The following is an 18,171-nucleotide window of genomic DNA, read 5'->3' as shown; positions in this document are numbered from 1 at the left end:
CCAGATGCATGAGTTATAGCAACCCTGTGTCCAGTTGTATATAAATGAACCGCATGCAAACAAGTTGAATTTTCCATACAGGGCGCAGTAAAGTTTGCTTCAGTATTTGGTGGTTAATACTAGCTGTAGTATTTTAACTGATTTATTTACATAATGTCAAGTCTGTGTAATGCAATATACGTATGTTCCATTTGCATTTTTATACATGAATTAGCGCCGCAGCCTTGCATTGGATGTTAGACAATTTCACATATGTGTTCCCAAAGGACTCGGCTCAGTTTTTTTTTAATAGTCATGAATCCAAACAACTGCGAAAGCAAGTTACACAGATAAATGAATGTACAACGGGCTATTTCACTTATTTAGGAGGCCTGAGCCGACGCGGGGGGGGGGGGGTGCTAAATAAAGTGAGACTAAATAAAATTGGACTTGCAGACGATAACATTGTTACAAAATGTGTACGAAAATAGGGGGCAAATGGATTAAAAGAAAAAATAGGGCGTTAAACCTCCCTGAACAGGGCCTAGAATCGCTACGCTAATGTGTAATATGGCAGTTTTCAGCCGCTTATTCTGGTCAGGGTCGCGGACAATTTACATTTAGCAGAAAAAAAGCCACGTTAGAAAATCTATACTTAAAAGAGTGTCGTTGCTGAACAGGTTAATAAGAGGCATGTATACTGCAATTTCTTTTGAATGTTCGTTTGCTCAGCAGCAGTTAGCCTTCCACTGTAATTTTATCTCCCTGTCATTATGTAGGCCCCTGAAGCCCCTCTCAATTACGGCTTCTCCAGCTGAATCTCTTCTCCCTTAATGTTATCCACATCCTGGTAGGGTCCTTGCACCTGAGATCGCTGAATCTGGTGGTAAGCGGAGCTGCACTCGTCGATATTCAGGCCCTGTGAATGGAAATGCAGACGGTAGGTGTAACGGGGGGGGGCAATGCGGATGATCGGATGTTCCGTGTTCTGTGTTGCTGCACACCCACAACTCACCTCATAAATGTTCTCTTCTTCCTTTTTGTACTTTATCTTCTCCAGCTGGTGGTGCCTCTTTGTCTATTGCAAATTAATGGCAATATTTATAAAAACAGTACCTCACACCCTACCTTGTGTATATTGATTTAAGGGAGGCTGAAGAGGGAGAACCAGAAGCTGGGGGGGGGGGTGTTGGTGATACTGGCAAGGCAATTTTTTTTAGGAAAAACCAAAATGCCATTGGTCTTCAAAATACCATCTAAATTCTGCATACCACAGTATGATGTCTGGATGGTATGAAAGTATTAAAATTAGACACCGCCCATGCTTTGTGCTGGTGGGGAGGATGGGGGCTGTTGTGCCAGTATGGGGAGGGGGAGAGGGTGCTCGTGGGAAAATTCCTGAGTGTGGGGAAATTTTACCACCTCTGAATATTCACTGTAGCAACGTTGTACATCGACATGCAGGATACAACAGCACAGCCAACATTCAGCGACTGGGTGGTATGACACTGTTCTCACCTTCTTGATCAGCATAACTCCTGGCATGATCACACAGAACAGCAGCAAAATACCCTCAAACATAAGTATCTTGTTCTTAGCACTCTCGCTGAGGTTCAGGAACTTCCTTAGAGGCCCTAAGGGAGGATGACTAAAATTAGGACACTGACGGAAAAAATATAGACAAGAAATGGATTGTGGGATGTCCGTTTTCTTCCCCAGTAATACATGCCGGAAGCTTAGCATCTTAAGATGTACATACTCGCAAATTTCCCTATATATTTCATAAGTACTTTTCCAATAGACTGAGCTTGGTGCTGGTTGCAGCAAATGCAGGGTATGGTGCATTCACATATTACATGCATGTTATTACATATTTACTTAAGCTGCATTCTTTTCACTGTGAGGGGAAATCCACACAAATATGTGAACACAAAGCCAGCAATTGGAATTAAATTGCGTGGCAGAATTGTTGACTGATTTTCATGAGCTTGAAAAAGTCAGCTGAAACATTTATTCATAAAAATTACAGCCCTGTGTTCTGTTCATTTTAAGTGTTTAAAGTGGTTGCAGTTTCTAGTGATGTTCAGTTACTCTAGTATTTATCCATCACCACAGAAACAACATAATAATTGTAATATTCATGCTTTACTCACTGTAAACCTGCAGGAAGGTGCCATGGGAATATATGCTGGAGTCATTGACAAGGCACTGGTAAAAGCCTGTATCCGTCAGTTTGACATTTGAGAATTTCAGTGTGTGGCAGCCCACTTTTCCTGCCTCTTGCTTGATTTCACTGGTTTCGTTTACACGGCGCTCTGGGTTGGTGGCATTTTTTGTGGCAACATTGCAAATCCATATTGGCTTCACATCATTCCCATCAAAGCAGCACTCTAATATGGCTGTTCTGGACACCTCGACTAGTAGAGAAGGTCTGTCCTTCTTGGGCGTGACCTTAGACGTATTTCCAAGGCTGACAGCTATGGAGCACATGGAAGGGCACACGTTAGCACGTCGATGCACAAAGCATGCTAGGGACATGTGTTTACTAAAGTAACTCTATGACAGGAGAACTCAACATAATGCATCAATGGCTCCAAGGTTTACTCACAACACGTTGGTTACTAAACAACCATATTTAATAGCACATCAAGTGAGCAGTGTCCATTCACAAATTAAATGAACTGAAGTGAAGGAAAAAAATATCTTTTATATAATTTTTACACATAATGTAAGGACAGGCTAGTCAGATAGAGGTATAGTGTTAGAACATAGTGTAATGGGAAGTGAAACTTAAGAAGAGACTGACATCTGTTTATAACTGATGTGTGACGCTGTGCTCTGACAGGAGATGAGCTTCATTGAAGCCATTATTAAAAACAGACATGGTCATCTTCACAAAATATGTTGGTATTCATCAACAGTGGAAGACATTTACCGTCATTTTCAGAAATGTACAGGCAAACTGACAAATCTCAGCAAAGTGCGTAAAACTACACTTGTAAAGTTTCTATATGGAAACAGTGCTTGAGTTGACCAAAGCTAGTGCATTCTTTTACCATTAAATGTAAAGGGTCAACAGGATTACTGGTCATGTACCAGATAAACTATCACTCTCCTTGATTCCCCTGTTACTCACCTACCCAGCAGCAGAAGAAAAGGATCACTTTGGCAATCATCTTGTCTCTGGAGCTTTTCTGAACCAAGAAGCAGCTCTGAGGGGATGGTTTCGAATCCTTCTGCCCTGGTTGTCTTGCTATGTAGGTTTCTTGCTCCTCCTACAACCTTATGGCCCCTCCCTCTTTTTTCACCCCAGTAATCTCTTGGTTTCCCTCCGACTGGCACAGGGCTGTCACCATCCTTTTCATACAATGTCCCCATACCCATGTTTGTACTTCCTGACATTCCCCCTGTGTTCTGATCCTGAGGTCTTCCATCTTCTGATTTCTTAACTGTCCTTCATCCTCATCTTCCCTTACACCGCTGTTGAAGGCATCACGTCACATCTGGTGTGCAGGAGATGCGCTCCACGGGCTCTAGAGAAGGGGGCCTGACGGGCCTCAGCATATGGGGCAGGGGGGATGAAGTGTGACTCCCCAGATATGCCCTGTCCTCTGCCACATTTATGTGCTCCATAGTGTTGCTTGGCCACCATTCCTCAGTGAAGACCTACAACCCAACTACCGGAGCAGCAGCTAAAGGCGAGAATCAGGTACAGGGGCAGAGGGTGTTTACACTGATGCTGCCCCCGAACGGGAATCAGCAGGCTCGAAATTCATTTCTGACAGTCATCCCTGCTTTACTAATTTTCAGGTTTTGATACATTTCCGGGTACATTGTCTGCCTTTCACGAGCAAAATTCTTAATATCAGACCTCTGCTCTGTCCTTAATATCTTTGTATACACTTTATTATGGGTAACTCTCCAGTATTTTATATAGGGTGCAGTTTATGGCTCTGTGTCTATGATTAGGAGGTCGCTGGTTCAAACCCCAAAGCCGGCAGAATCATGTTACCGTTCAGCCCCTGAGCACGGCCCTCAGCCCCTCAACTGTTTCAGGGACTGGCTGACCTGCGTTCTTAAAAATGTATGCTGCTCCGGATAAAAGCATCAACTAAATCATTAATATTAGCAGTCCGAGATTGTTTGCGTACTGGAAAAGTTATCAAATCAAAAGTCAAATAAGAGATAGGAGGCATTTGTCCTGATTTATTCACTGAGAAGACAAAGGCTTTTGATGTAAAACCCAATGACAGACAGTGTGACTGAAACAGGTTCATTTATTTAAAAAATGGAAGAAAAACGTACCTCTACTTAAGTTTACACAATTAAAACCCTCTTACAGATAAAAATCAAAGCCCAAATACACAGTATACTTCTTGAATATCCATATAGATCAGATAAATGTGTGTTGAGCTCCTCTCTGATCAGACCTGCTCCACACTGCCATCTGGGAAAACGGCCAGCTGCATTTGGCAAGTGATGAGAAACGAGCACAGCACCATAAAAAAAAAAAAAGAAAAAGGTGGATACAGCACAGATCAAAACGACACTAGATATACTCTGATTGACCGTTGAAACTAACTCAATGTGATCATGCACCAAAGGATCGCCACAGTGTTTCCAGAAAAGCCCTTTGGAAAGATGGAGGATTGATCACTACCAGGCACCCATATAAGTATAATTCTTAAACATATACGTCTGTGTATTTGCATATAGGATGTGTGTGGAAAGTGTGCAGGGGGGATGATACTAGGCTGGCTGCTGCAAGGAGAATGGAGGGGGCCTGGTGGCCTCCAGCCCCCAGTGTGTGCAGCTAGGACCCCTGCCATCTCCATGCACTCATGCAGCATCGCAAGGCTGCGTACTGCCAGGCCAAAACAGGCACGTTCAGCAGGAACAGACCAGAGAGAATCTCCTTCCTACAAATGATGAAATGATGGTCAAAAGCCAAATGAGACACTACATGTCTTTACTGATCACTACAGCCAGATATAATGGCAAACTATGGGTGTTGGTAGTAGACAGTTACGCTTAATGTTGGTCTCCATGCTTGTGATGGATGAGGATTTCCAAGGAACATCTCTGACGTGTTCGTCAATGCATAGTACGAACTTTAGACTGTAATTTTGAAAAAAGCCCATTAGAGAATATTTAAAGAAACACTCAATAAAATTGCATTATGGGGCATAGCAGGAAGAGGGCAGGAGAGTTAGGTCCTGGTAGAAACCCAGTCAGTAGGATCTCTGCCCTCCTCCTCGCGTGTCCTGCATCTTTGACCCAGAGTTTTTGTGGGGGAGGGGGGAACAAGTATGGAGAGGACATAGAGGGTACTCTGGAAAATACTTCTCAACTACAAGCATTTACAGGTCATTTATTTAGTCAAATCTGGCCATGTGCTTCTAAGATGCTACGTACATCGATAGGACATGGGAAGTAGCTGTGGAAACTAGAGGTCATAAATGGTGTTGCGGTTTAACTTATATACGGTGTCAAGGCCCTGCTTAAAAAATAAGCTAAACTGCATAATACAGCAGAGATGAAAGCACACTGATCATCAGCAGAAAGCGGACAGTTACAGTAATGGACTGCAGCAGCTGTGTCTTGGCTGATGTCTCGAGCTCTAACTCATTTAGATGACGCTGCCAGTGACCCACGTCAAGCCAGTGGCTTCAGTGACAACGGGAGAAGCTCATGTAGAGCCCACAGTGGGGACAGGGTTAGAGTTACGGCCTGCTATGGTGACAGCCTCCATCCTTCGGGGGAGGAGTCTCACAGTGACTTACTGCTGTAAGCAGATATGTTGGTGCAACACTGAAACAAAGGGTACTCTCACAGGTAAATGAAATGTGCGTCACTGGCTATAGTAAGCATGTGGGTGAAGAAAGCTGGAGTGTGAGATTTACTGGCACTTAGACACAAAAATGACAAGAACTGAGACCCTCAAGGGAAGTTTGAAGGATAGCTGAAGGTTTTTTTGAGAATAAGGTTAATATGAAAACAATTTACTGAAAAATAAATCTATTCATCAGGTTCTATCTTTGGTCCTGCTCTGATGCTGGAGATTTAAAAGACTAAATAAAAAAACTACCATTTATCATCTTGAAGAAAAATACATATTGCTGTTGATATAGATATAACTTTCATCCTACGTACTATGACAGCATTGTTACTGGCTCCCAGCATGTGACACCCCCTCGCTGTGCTACGTGGTACAGTCCAGAGAACGTGACACCCTTTCACCGTGTCCCACACTACAGTCCAGAGAAGTGCCTGCATGTGCATGTCTGCATATTGAATTGACATGCCATCACCCTTGCCCTCCTGCGCCCGATCCATGGCCACTGCGGCCCCCATATTCACGTTCCTCCAAACCATCGCTCCTCTTCACTGATAATTCCTGCTTTCATCACTTATTTGTTCTTAATGAATTAATTCGCATGATTCTCCCTCACTCTCTGCACCACCCACACCACATCCCTTACATACACCATCAGGATGGAGGAACAGCTACTAAACACTAACACTATGCCTGCCAGCTCTGAGTACAGCCTAACGTGCCCTGAGATCAGTTAACTAATTTAGTTTTCTCAGGACTCTTAATTTCAGTAATCATTGGCACTGCTCCATCTGCAAAATTGCACCCATATAGACGTGTTTTCTTAATGATTGGCATCTGGATAGATTATTATAACAATATATACAAATTCCAAAACAGAACTTCATTTGATTGTCACCCACTAATTTTGGCTGTTTTCATCTCCACTGGTAGAAGTCCTGGCCACCAACTTGCATTCACTGTAAAAATGACACTTGGCAAGACTGTATGTGGCACATGTATGTGTGCATGCATTACTACAGATCATAATCTATACACTAAGGTAGTGCACTATACCACTCAGAGAAACAGTACAGATCCTGTCTTTGGCAGTTTTTTTTTACCCCAATGTGATGAGATTTGTGTTATTTTAGCCATAACAAGCCAGTTCCCACCGATCTTCAGTGATGACCAAGGAAGGCCTAATGAAGGCATGGTGGGATCCAGGAGGACCTGCTCGTCCATCTGATCGTCCGGAGCCAACCTTCCCATGGGGGTCCAGCATGGACAGAAATGGAAGGGTGCAAGGGAAGGGGAGGGGGTGAAGCTGCAGGCAAAGCAGGAGGACTATACATAAAGGGGAAAAATACAAGAGAGAGACAGAGGGGAGAGTGAGAGACAGATGGACGGAAAGGGAGATGGGGGAAAGAGACAAAGAGAGAGTAACACAGCGACACAACGACGGAAACAGACAGTAAGAGATTGAGAAAGAGAGAAGGGGAAAAAGTCAGACAAAGAGTGACAGAAAGAGTGGGAGAAAGACAGAAACAGAAGGAGATAGAGAGAGAGATGGAGAGAGAGAGACAGGGGAAGACAGACCGAGAGGGAGAGAGAGACTTATTAGAAAAACACTGTCAAATGAACCAGCAAATGGCTCCATGTTCTGCTCCACATCAGTACAGAAAGCAGAAGCTTACCTGGTGTCCGGTGGCTTTTTAGCACCTTCTGGCCGCCTTACTGGTAGCTTTCGGCCGAAATGGAGAACTTGCAGAGGATATCCTGCAATCTGTGATGTTCTTCTTCTACAGCCTATGATTAAAATAAGCCGAGTAGAAATGTCTACCACACTATGACCTTAGCTCTTTCCTGCCCAATAATGGGAATTGCTTACTGGCGCTCCCCTGCTCACCTGTAGCTGTTTCAGATGCAGCTCAAGGCTATGAAGACGCCTCAGCACCTCAGTCACCTGGTCCTGGGACAGCACTATGGACTGCCCCTCACCATCTGGGCCTCCTTCCTTTTCCCCTCCCTGCTCCGCTGTGCTCTTTCTGTCGGTGCTGTCGCCCTCTGCTGGAGACAGAGAGAGAGACAGGTAAATTTCCTGAGATCAGGTTTATATATGAACTGGGTTCATCACCACTATGGAAGCTCCCGTGAGGGTTTGTGGGGCCAGTCACAGACTACTGATCACTGGAATCAGAATCGGCTGATACTGATCACTTATCGCCAATCACAGGGTGAAATCAAACACTTCCCAAATAACAAAGGTAGGTTTTTCAGAATAAATATAAGCATCTCCGCATTTTTGGAAACAGTCTATCCCTTTTCTCATCCAAAATTTGCACAGCTGTGAACAACTGCTGACTCTCCATCCTCATACAAGTAACACCAAGAAACTTGGGCATTCAAATTTCTCCTGCTCCTCTTGGGGAAAATGCAGATGTCTAATGAGCAACTACTTTTGCACATATGCTGCAAACTGCAAATCTTTCATAGTTAATAGATATCTGGTAAAACTGCCAAACTGGAGGCGACACAGTGCTGCTGTTGTGTTTGAAACGTCATGCACATATTTTACCTCATCTGCAAAAATCGGTATTTGGGATCAGTGAAATTAAACGCTGCCAATCAAGTAATTAAGACTGAAAATAGGGTGATTTAAATCGCCTGCCAATAGATCAGAGCATCGTTGCCATTAGAGGATGTCTATGTCTTTTGGACATAGACATTTGCAGTTTGATCTCTGGAGTACTTAAGAGCTGTTCAACTCCAGTACTTTCCCTGATATCATATAAAGAAAAATATGTGACAAGTCACAAGCAGCATACCTGCCGACTGGCTGCCATCAGCCTCCAGATCCTCTCTGTTCTCTTCCTCTGGCTGAGAGGCTTTTGGTGCAGTACCACCTACCAGCAACTGTTCCAGCATAGCAACTGCTTGTAAGACAGATGACAGGGGTCATGTGTCACTGCTACCGAAGTGGACAAAACTGGCAGAGAGGGCAGGCATAGCGAAACACACGGGGTGGGGAGGGGGGGGGGGCATACCATTATGAATAAATATTAAATAATTAATGTATGGCTGTGAATGAACATGTCAACGATGTGTGTGCCCTGTCATGGGCTGATGCCCCATCCTGGGTTATTTCCTGCTTTGCACCCAATGCTTCTGGGATAGGCTCCAAACCCCAGTGACCCTGCGTAGGACAAGTGGGTATAGAAAATGGAACGATGGATTAACCAATAAAATATTTGCATCTCACCATCTTCAAACGCGCCACTGGCCACTTTCTCTTGAGGGGCGTTGCTGTGGCTGAGCAGCTCAAACCCATTGGCTGACAGGTAATCAATCAGCGCCTGTCGGGTGTCTCCACCTTTGGCTTCAAACTTATCTGGGTCTAAATTGTGATGCAGTTGGAAATAAGTGGTTAGGAGACATCAAAGACATGCAAAGACTGGCAGATATTACATAACAGAAAGCAGTGACTGAGGCTTTGCTCTGCTGAAACCATGTGAAGCCCTACAGAACGGCAGCTAATGGGGACACTGGCAACTCCTTACCAGAGCTAATGCTGCGGGGTCCGCTGCCGTTCTCCGTCAGGGTGAGCTGGGGATGCAAGCTAGGTTGGGGGCACATAACGGGTGTTAGGCTCTCAGTGTGTGGCAGCATGGCTTAGCACTGCGGCAGCCCGCGGAGGCCTGCTTACGTGGTTGGGCTGTAGGGCACCCCTGCTATGGTCGGGGGCAGGTTGCTTATCTTTGGCTTTTCCAAGGTGGAGCCTCCATTCATCTTGAGCTCCTTCACCACGGACTGGATGAGAATGGTCCAGCTGTGGGCGGAAGGAGGGCCAAGGTGGTGTGAGGATGAAATTATAAGGGGGTGGGGCAGCAATCTGAGGGGACACAGCAGGTTCTGAGGCCTCAGAGGACATATCATACTTATTGACTTTTTCGAGAATAACATCGCTGTGTACCCTAAATCTGGCCTGAGGATCTGACTGCTTTTTGGAGAGACCCTTTAAAAAAGGTCCTGCACGTTTTTCTAGCTGCGCTGTTTTAGATTCAGCAACAAAATAAGCGAACCGGTGTTTGGTGTCCATCAGGAGTGCATTAATGCTCATCAGACAGAATCAGCGAGTTTTCAGACATAGCGGTTAGCTTTGTTAGCATGCTGGCAAATGACAGTCTCCACGGTAACAATAAAGACTTTTGCTAACCAAAAACCATGGGTGATTGGAACTATTTGCAAGGCAGTGAACACCCGTATTGCAGAGTGCAACGCAGGACTCATCACCGGCGGTTACAAAGCTGTTTCTTATGGTATTCGGTAAGCTTTAAATGAAGCAAAATGGCATTACCGGGAGCGTGTGGAGTCGTACTTCCACCAGGGTGACACATTCTGCATGTGACTATGCACAATCACGGACTTTAAAGGTGAATCAACCGCGGTTGCAAGTGTCAACTCTCAGTATCAGGAGAATTGCCTCCAACTGAATGTCAGCAAAACCAAGGAGCTGGTGATGGACATCAGTAGGTGACAGCAGCAGTCCTACACCCCCCTCAACATCAATGGGACTGTAGTGGAGAGGGTGGGCAGCTTCAAATATCTGGGAATTCACATCTCCAAGGATCTGACACAGACTATACATACACAGGCCCTGTCCAAAAGGGCAAGGCAGCGTCTCTACCACCTGAGACAGCTGAGGAAGCTTTGGGTGTCTCCGCTGATTTTAAGGACTTTCTACTCTGGTGCTGTGGAAAGTGCCTTGACCCAGAACATTACCTCCTGCTTTAGTTACAGCTGTGCCCAGGATATTAAAGGTCTACAGAGAGTGATCTGGGCGGCGGAAGTCTGTGGGAGATGCAGGACCAGAGCGACCAGGATCGTCAAAGACCCATCTCACTCCAGTCACTGCCTGTCTGATCTGCTTAAATCAGGAAAACGCTTCAGGAGTATTATAGCAAAACAGAGAGGGTCAGAAAGAGCTTCTATCCTCAGGCCATATACATCAACAGCAACTAACACACTGCACTTTACAACACAAATATACATAGTCTATTATACTATATTGTACATTGTACAGGTATTGCCTATAATTGCAATGTTGTTATTTGAGTATATATATATTTTTGTTTGTTTTTTTTTTTCTATATATTTTCATAACCTTTAGTCTTACACTTTTTATATTTATCTGTAATTTAATTTGCGAAACCTTATTCCACAGACGCAGGAGCAAAACAGGGTACATTTCACCACACATACTTGTACAACTGCGTATTTGACAAATAAAGAATCTTGACACTTGACCCCCCCCCCCCCCCCCATCACTTATACAGTGGAACCCTGACCCCCCCCCACTCACTTCTTCCTCTCCACGGTCGAGTTGGCCACCAGCTCGTAGATCTGAGCACCCCCCTCACAAGTGATCATGTAGAAGGCCTTCTGGTCTGGAAAAGGGACTTGACATCAAGGAGATGCCAGCTGGATGAGCCCCAGCCCCCCCGAGTGCCGTATAAGGAGTCCGGCGACCCTCACCCGTGGCCACCTCCCTCAGCAAGGCAGAGCTTAGCTTGATGACGGGGCTCAGCATCTGCTTGCTATCTGGGACGCCGGACTGTGTCTTGCTGTGGCACTTGAGGACCATCTTGTCGTCTTGTCGCTGCAGCAACACCAGTAGGTCCCCCAGAAGGACACACTGCACGTCTGCAGGGGGTAGGCAAAAGGGTGGGGGGCAATTTCGACACTGTCAGCATCTTCCAGGTAACATGAAGTAGGATGGGGGAGGGGAAACCCTCGTACCGACAGATTTCTCTTTGGTGACCTTCCAGGTGACAGGTCCTTCAAAGATCATCCTCCTGGAGGTCAAGTCAAGATTCTGAGGATGAAAAAGAGCAGGATGATAGATGAGAAAAAAAGAGTGCGACTTTGAAAGCAATAAAAAGGAGGAAAGAATTAACTATGACCACACAGGAAAACAAAACCTATCTCTCACAACTTACCCTGCAGAATAGGACTTATGCTAGACAATACACAGTTCACACATCATAACAGATGCTAAGTTTGTGTGAGAGTGTGATGTGTGATTTTCCCCCAATTTCCGTTAGTAGATATTCATGACCATTTATTTAAGGATCTGTAAGACATTGAACACAAAACTTCTGAGCCCCATGTAGGGCCCCAAAGTGCCTCTGAGCCCTACCTTGTACTCCTGGTACAGCTCGGTGCTGGGCTTCAAGCCTGACGGGTCCAGTCTGCGCTGGTAGTCTTTCAGGTTCTGTGGAGAGGAAGATCATGACATCCCCCATCGCTATATTTAAAGAAACAGACCTTTCTTCCTCTCTTGCTGTGCCTTGCCACCACCTACCAGAAGGTTCTCCATGTCCTTCACGACCTCGTTGACGTGGTTAAGGATTCTACGGCAGCATTCCTCAGCTTGGCCGATTTTCTCCTTCTCAATGGGGTCCTCTGCAGGGAGTGGGGTGGGGGGAGAGTGAGGTCGGGTAAACCGGCTCCATGGCGGGGTCAGGTCACCGGCTCCGTGGCGTCCAGTTGGACTCTTACCTGTGCTCTTGGCAATGCTCCCCAGCAGAAGCGGGTACTTGGTGAGCCGCTGCATCTCCATGGGAATGATGTCCTTCAGCTGAAGCCTCCGGCACTGAGGCTTGGCCTCTGCTTCCTGGCAGAACAGGCAGAAACATGCAGTTCCCGAGACTCAAAAGAAATCCCCAGGAAGAGCTTTCACGTTTCGGGCGATGGGCTAAGCCTGATATTCTGGCACGCACGTAGCTACCTGTATGAAGGACCCAAAGCAGGGGTCCTTCTTTTGCCGGCTTTTGATCACGTCCAGTGCGTAGGATTGGTGACTGCAGAACCGAGCTGTCAGCTTCTGGAACCACTCGCCCTCCGAGCCGTGGAACTTTAAGGCCCATCAGAGAAAAATTTGAAAGTCACCTCCCCAGCCTCTTACCTGACCAAATCCCGCACCCCCCCCCCCCCATCTGCCATGCCCAGCATCGCTCACCCTGTTCAGGAGTGTGGAGGATATCGTTTTGATGATAAAGTTGTCCTCCTGCCTGAGTTTCTTCAGGTTCTCATAGAAGGCATCTGAAAACAGATTCAAACAGACCAAAGTTCATTAATGCTGCAAATAAGATAAGAGCAGTGACAAATGAGTTTGACTCACAATGCATCTCGAAGATGTCATCCAGGTTGGGGAAGATGGTGCCGAGCTCGGGGAGGGTCATTATCTCACGGCGCTCGAGCGGACGGAAGAAGACAGTCTGCAGCACACTCAGCATGCGTACGTGGGCGTGCTCCGTGGTGAACAGCTCTGAGGGAGGGGGGTATATCAGGCATCACCACAGCAACCCAGCAAACGGACACCTCATCATACACTCAGTGTGACCAGCTGTAACTGGGCCCTCCCTGCCGGACACACACACACTGGCAAGAATGACGTCCTGGCCCCCGCCCCACGCACCATTGATGACCTCCTGTCTCTTGATTTCCTTCTTGCTCAGTCCCTTGAAAACGCCTCCAGGCACCTGATCTCTCCAGTTGGGTGGATCCTGCTCGAGCTCCAGGAGGCGAGGCTCCACCTCCTCTTGCGGGAGTGGGGTGAGGATCAGGCTGTCGGAGGAAGCCGTCCCGGGGTCGCCGCTGCTGCAGGGGGGGCCACGGGGAGGTCGCGAGGTTGTGAGGTAAACAACACATATCAACCAAACACCAGTGCTAATAAAAATGGCACCAAACCCGCCCAGTCAGTCCAGCATTTCCCGCATCTTTAGTCTATCGACCTGCAGACAGGCAATAAGGTGCCAGGAAGCCGGTTACCACCAACCAGGCCACATGATCCAACACTCCCCCCGCCCCCCCAATTTGCCCCGGGACCTCTCCCTAGGTCCCAGTTCCTCCGGGGGCCACATGGCAAGGTCTGTGGCCGCCGCCCACCAGAAGAGGGCGGCCTTACGGGGGCAAGTGCGGCTGGGAGGGTGAGGGGGGGCACGCAAGGCTGCTCGCCGCCTGCAGGTCCACGTCACTGCGGGAGCGCGACTGCTTCCCGCGTGTGGAGCTACCCCGGTGAGAGCGGCGTCGCTCCACACACAGGCTCTCGCTGCGAGCCAGGCGCCCTGACATCCTGCAGGGAACGGGGGCCGGTTATGAGGGGGGGGGAGGATGAAGGGGAGGACGAGAGAAGGCAATACAAGAGAGAGAGAGACAGAGAGAGAGCAAGAAAGGGGAAGAGAAAATACCTTATTGAAAAATGGCTCTCACATCATGCACACACACCAGGTTACCTGTGATCGCATTAAATGGCCTTTCTGCTGAACATACAAGCCCCTGCATCACATCCCAAAGTAAAAGCGGCTACAATGATTCTGACTGAGCGCTGACGTCCAGCACAAGCCCAGGGTGATGCTCCATGCGGGGTGTGCATCTGTGAGACCACGGCCGGCAAGCTGCCGGGTCTGCACCCCACAAACACATGTCATGTGATGTGTTTATGTGAAGCCTCCCTTGGAGGTCATGTGACCTTCTGCATGTGCAGTGCTGGAGTCTGTGTGACAGCCATGAGTGTGCAAGTGTCTATGCAAGCCTTTCCTTTACTATGTGCGTCTAACGTGCTGCTTCCTGCACGTCGTGTTGTTTAGACTCAGGCCATGGCGAGCATCTGGCTCCTCACCTTGTCTTGCGTCTGTGAAAACACGTGACAGGGCCCAATTATACCAATGCACGCCTGCAGGCCCAAGGTCTGACCCCGCCCCACACGCAGCGAAATGCTCTGGATCGCGAAGCGCGGCTGCTCCTGCAACATGGACCCCACCCCCCGCCCCCCGCCACATATCTTTGCAAGCACACGACAAATAGCGAAGAGCAATAAAACAGCTCTCAATATCCATCCATCCATCCATCCATCGGCGCTTACCTAGCAGGTTTGCACAAGGTTGCCTCAGCCAACACTGGCCGCTACACGCTGGACGGGATGAAAGTCCATCGCACTCTATGGGTCATTTAGAGACACCAGTTCACCTAACCGCACGACTCTGGACTGTGGAGTTCCTGGGGCAAATCCTCGCAAGGAGCAAACTCCATATACAAACAGAGCAGGGGGTGGGACTCGAACCCGCATACCTAGAGGTGTGAGGCCACAGGCTGCCCAGTTCTCACAACAAAGTACATAAACAGTCTATAAATACCTGTAGCACAGCCACTGTATATTCCAGCAGCTGATGGGGAATCTAAAATCCAGCTGTTTCCTGTTCTTTTAATCCATGCATTGTACAAACAGTGAAACAGCGCCCCTTTTCTTCCTCTGGGACAGGAACATGCTTTGTAAGCAACTGCAGAATCTGCACCATAGGTCAATTGGTGATTAACAATATGCGACTCACTACCACTACAGCTTAAGAGCTACTGTAAACAAAAGCAGACTGCCTGTTCTACAGAGTGCAGACCCAGAGCTCTGCTCTGTTTCAGATCACAAACAGAAGCAGTTTGCCTGTTCTAAGGAGAGCAGTCCTGGGGGTTCAGCTTCACTGGGGTTGCGGGAGCTCTGCACTGGTCCAGCTCACAAACAGAACCAGTCTGGATGTTCTAGGGAGAGCAGGCCTGGGGTCTCAGCCTCTCTGGGCTGGTGGGAGTGCTGTACTGGTCCAGCTCGTAAACAAACATCAGGCGAGGCAGCGACAGAGGAAAACACCTGCAAAAACAGCACATGCAAGGTGCACTCTCGCAAGCATCTGCATTTTAGCGCACGGAGCAGAGAGGAGAGCCACTTATGCCCCATTGAGTCTATAAAAATATAATTCAAGACATCAATTTTTTCTGCTTCTGTGTGATGTTAAAGCTGCACACTGGTATATTGCAGTCTGCCAAATCCCCAGACTGGACAGGGAACTGTTTAGTGCCAAAAGTAACCCTAGGAATAGCATCAAAGGGGATATGGGGTGAAGAGAAAAGCAGCAGGGTGGAAAGTGAGAGAGAGAGAGAGAGAGAGGGACAGAGGGAGGGACTGGGATGGTTGGCATATAAAGGAGCTGGTAAGGGACTGTCTGCAAATTCCGGATTCCTTCTGAGCGAGCGCAGCAGGATGCCCACCATCAGCAAAAGCATAAGCACGCAACAAGGGCTCAGCGCTGCCTCCCCAAGGGAGTGTCATACCCATGAGGCTACACTGGGACAAAAGCACACAAAAAAACAACACAGCCTCTGAGGACTGTGCCACTTTAACAAATGGTGAAAGCTACTACAAGATCCCTTTGCCAAAGCCAGCCTGCATTACAGTCGTATATCATACCTGTCCTTGTCCTGGGTGTCCTCGGGCAGGGGGTCAGGGGCAGGAGCTGGTTCCCAAATGGGCGGCCCCACCACCGTCCCAACTGGAGACACTTCCCCACCCTCAGATACAGACGGGGGGTCTAGACCTCCACCAAGGGACAGTAAAGAAGAGGCTTAATTCTGAGGTGACCTTGACCTTTGACTCTGCCAGGCACAAAGCACATTAATAAGGTGGATTTTACAAACCCTGCCCGCCCCCCCAAAAATATATGCTACGAATCCTCACCAGGGTCAGTGCTTGGGGGGTCCGGGCTGGTGATTACACTAATGCTAACCCCAGGCCCGTCAAGGTTCTCGGGCCCATCGCGGGATTCTCGGACTCCTGCGATGCCAGCAGTTGACGGCCTCTTCACAGGGTTGGGATCGGGGGCCACAGGCTGGGAGAACTTGGCACTTGAACCCTTCCGCTCCTGGTTAAATTTCTCCTTGTCAACTAACAAGTGTTTGGGGGGGGGGGGGGGGAGAACACAATGAGTATAGATGGCATCACAAAAGAGCGTTGAAGAGTGGGGAGCGATTGCCAACAGAGATGTGTGGGACAGCCACACATGTATATGCAGGGAGGCCGATCGGGGAGTCTGTAGTAAGGAAAGGGGTTAGTGTCCTGGGTTGGGGGGTGGTTTGGTTAAGTGCAATCAAATCCTTCAACAAAGATATGCAGACACTGACAGATGCATGCTAGAGGACAAAAGCTCAACTGAACTAAAGGGTTGGGCTAAATCTGAACACAGTGGCTAGAGCTAGGCCGAACAACAAACGTGGTTCCATCTGATTACCATGAGCGCAGTGTCTGCTCATCTTTGCTGTTGTTAGGAGGCGTCAATGCCACACACCATACAGCACTCCCATGTGATTACCAAACTATCGGCCCACTCCCTGCCTGATGGGGGCATGCCGGCATTCAGTCTGATTAGTAAAGGGGTAAACCATTCAGTGTGTGTGTGTGTGTCTGTGGGAGGGGGAACCACTGAGAATGGGGGGGGGGGCAGACCATGGTACCTTCATTGTCCAATTTAGTTTTGCTTTCATCTGAAAGGACAAAAAAGCAAGACAATTTTGCTATTGAAATAAGACCTAGTCTTACAGGATAGATTAAATTAAAAAAAAAAAAAATTATATTAAATCAGATCTCACCAACTTACAAACCTGGTCTGCCACATATTCAACTTCCACACACAAAATAGAAAGCATAATATTCACATTTCACATCACCATGTTGTGCTTTTGCATTGATTAAGGCTCTTTTATTGCAGGGCTGAAAACAAACGAAACAACAAACGAACAAACAAGCAAACACACACCAGCAACTTCCAAAATAAAGTAACCTGCAACTCAAAAACTGTGGCCTGATCTGCAGAAATTGTATATTTAAAGTGTTTGCAGCTGTTTAATGTTGAAACAACTATTGTAATACATTATAGGATAATAACAAGGAACAAAAATGCTACAAATAGCATAGCATTCAGTCAGGCACGAATCAGTGTTGGTCAGCGGATGGGGAACTTACTGCTGCCACCTATCCAACGTCCTGGGTCACTGAAAAAGCGCTGCTTGGTTTTGGTTTCATCGGGCTTCCTTCCAGGGATCTGGAAGAAGACATGAACAGCTTTGTGACTGTCCGCTCATCGCAAGAGCCCAATCACTCAGGATACGAGACTGGATAAAAAAACACAGAAAACAGGAGAGGAGTATAAGACCTTCCAGAAAAAGCTCCTGGACTTCTTGTTGTCCGTGGCCTTGGCCTTCACTCCAAGGTGCTTCATGAAGGAGGCAACCGCACTGAAGATGGCGGAGCTGACACACAAACACAAACACAGTGTCTCAAACTTTCTCCTGCCGTTTCTACCAAATCTATCAAGGGCGAGGAGGAGGGAGTATGGAACAGAAGGAGGAAAGAACAAATGAGACTGCAAGAAGGAAAAGGTGAGGAGATGGGCCTCAGAGTCAGACGACAAAAGGAGAAATGAAATAAATGTACCTGTTAGTGTAACTGGAAGTAATTGTGTCTGGTGCTCTTTGGTAGAGGTGGGAGTAAAATA

General features: G+C 47.4%; 2 protein-coding genes across 17 annotated transcripts in view; both read right to left on the bottom strand.

Annotated features, from left to right (window-relative positions):
- Positions 1–269: 269 nt before the first annotated feature.
- Positions 270–4,099, bottom strand: cd79a (CD79a molecule, immunoglobulin-associated alpha). 2 transcript variants are annotated; one of them, XM_023833292.2, is made up of 5 exons: positions 3,116–4,099; positions 2,133–2,456; positions 1,498–1,613; positions 995–1,057; positions 270–898 (listed from the first exon to the last, which is right to left on the bottom strand). In XM_023833292.2, the coding sequence occupies exons 1-5, from the start codon at positions 3,153–3,155 to the stop codon at positions 779–781; spliced, it is 663 nt and encodes a 220-aa protein (XP_023689060.1). In that variant the 5' UTR covers positions 3,156–4,099; the 3' UTR covers positions 270–778. The 2 variants fall into 2 exon arrangements, with proteins under 2 accessions (XP_023689060.1, XP_023689059.1); XM_023833291.2 differs by having other exon boundaries at positions 3,120–4,099.
- Positions 4,100–4,238: 139 nt separating this feature from the next.
- arhgef1 (Rho guanine nucleotide exchange factor (GEF) 1) overlaps positions 4,239–18,171 on the bottom strand; it is a 28,726-nt gene continuing 14,793 nt past the window's right edge. For 4 of the 15 annotated variants that reach the window (XM_023833273.2, XM_072716584.1, XM_072716585.1 and 1 more), the window contains 24 exons: positions 17,830–17,926; positions 17,640–17,718; positions 17,132–17,161; positions 16,359–16,565; positions 16,092–16,218; positions 14,478–14,489; positions 13,764–13,931; positions 13,275–13,456; positions 12,978–13,124; positions 12,816–12,898; positions 12,585–12,710; positions 12,356–12,470; positions 12,159–12,259; positions 11,994–12,068; positions 11,594–11,669; positions 11,330–11,497; positions 11,157–11,241; positions 9,501–9,623; positions 9,355–9,413; positions 9,057–9,191; positions 8,623–8,730; positions 7,704–7,864; positions 7,492–7,603; positions 4,239–7,141 (listed from right to left, as the gene is read on the bottom strand). In XM_023833273.2, the coding sequence (XP_023689041.2) occupies positions 7,529–7,603; positions 7,704–7,864; positions 8,623–8,730; positions 9,057–9,191; positions 9,355–9,413; positions 9,501–9,623; positions 11,157–11,241; positions 11,330–11,497; positions 11,594–11,669; positions 11,994–12,068; positions 12,159–12,259; positions 12,356–12,470; positions 12,585–12,710; positions 12,816–12,898; positions 12,978–13,124; positions 13,275–13,456; positions 13,764–13,931; positions 14,478–14,489; positions 16,092–16,218; positions 16,359–16,565; positions 17,132–17,161; positions 17,640–17,718; positions 17,830–17,926 (2,539 nt within the window). In that variant the 3' untranslated portion in view covers positions 4,239–7,141; positions 7,492–7,528. The remainder of the gene's footprint in view (positions 7,142–7,491; positions 7,604–7,703; positions 7,865–8,622; positions 8,731–9,056; positions 9,192–9,354; positions 9,414–9,500; positions 9,624–11,156; positions 11,242–11,329; positions 11,498–11,593; positions 11,670–11,993; positions 12,069–12,158; positions 12,260–12,355; positions 12,471–12,584; positions 12,711–12,815; positions 12,899–12,977; positions 13,125–13,274; positions 13,457–13,763; positions 13,932–14,477; positions 14,490–16,091; positions 16,219–16,358; positions 16,566–17,131; positions 17,162–17,639; positions 17,719–17,829; positions 17,927–18,171) is intronic. The other 11 variants (XM_072716581.1, XM_072716579.1, XM_072716582.1 and 8 more) reach the window with 11 other exon arrangements.

Source organism: Paramormyrops kingsleyae, chromosome 9, assembly GCF_048594095.1.
Source record: "Paramormyrops kingsleyae isolate MSU_618 chromosome 9, PKINGS_0.4, whole genome shotgun sequence".
Lineage (NCBI taxonomy): Eukaryota > Metazoa > Chordata > Actinopteri > Osteoglossiformes > Mormyridae > Paramormyrops > Paramormyrops kingsleyae.
This window is presented reverse-complemented; position numbering and strand designations above follow the sequence as displayed.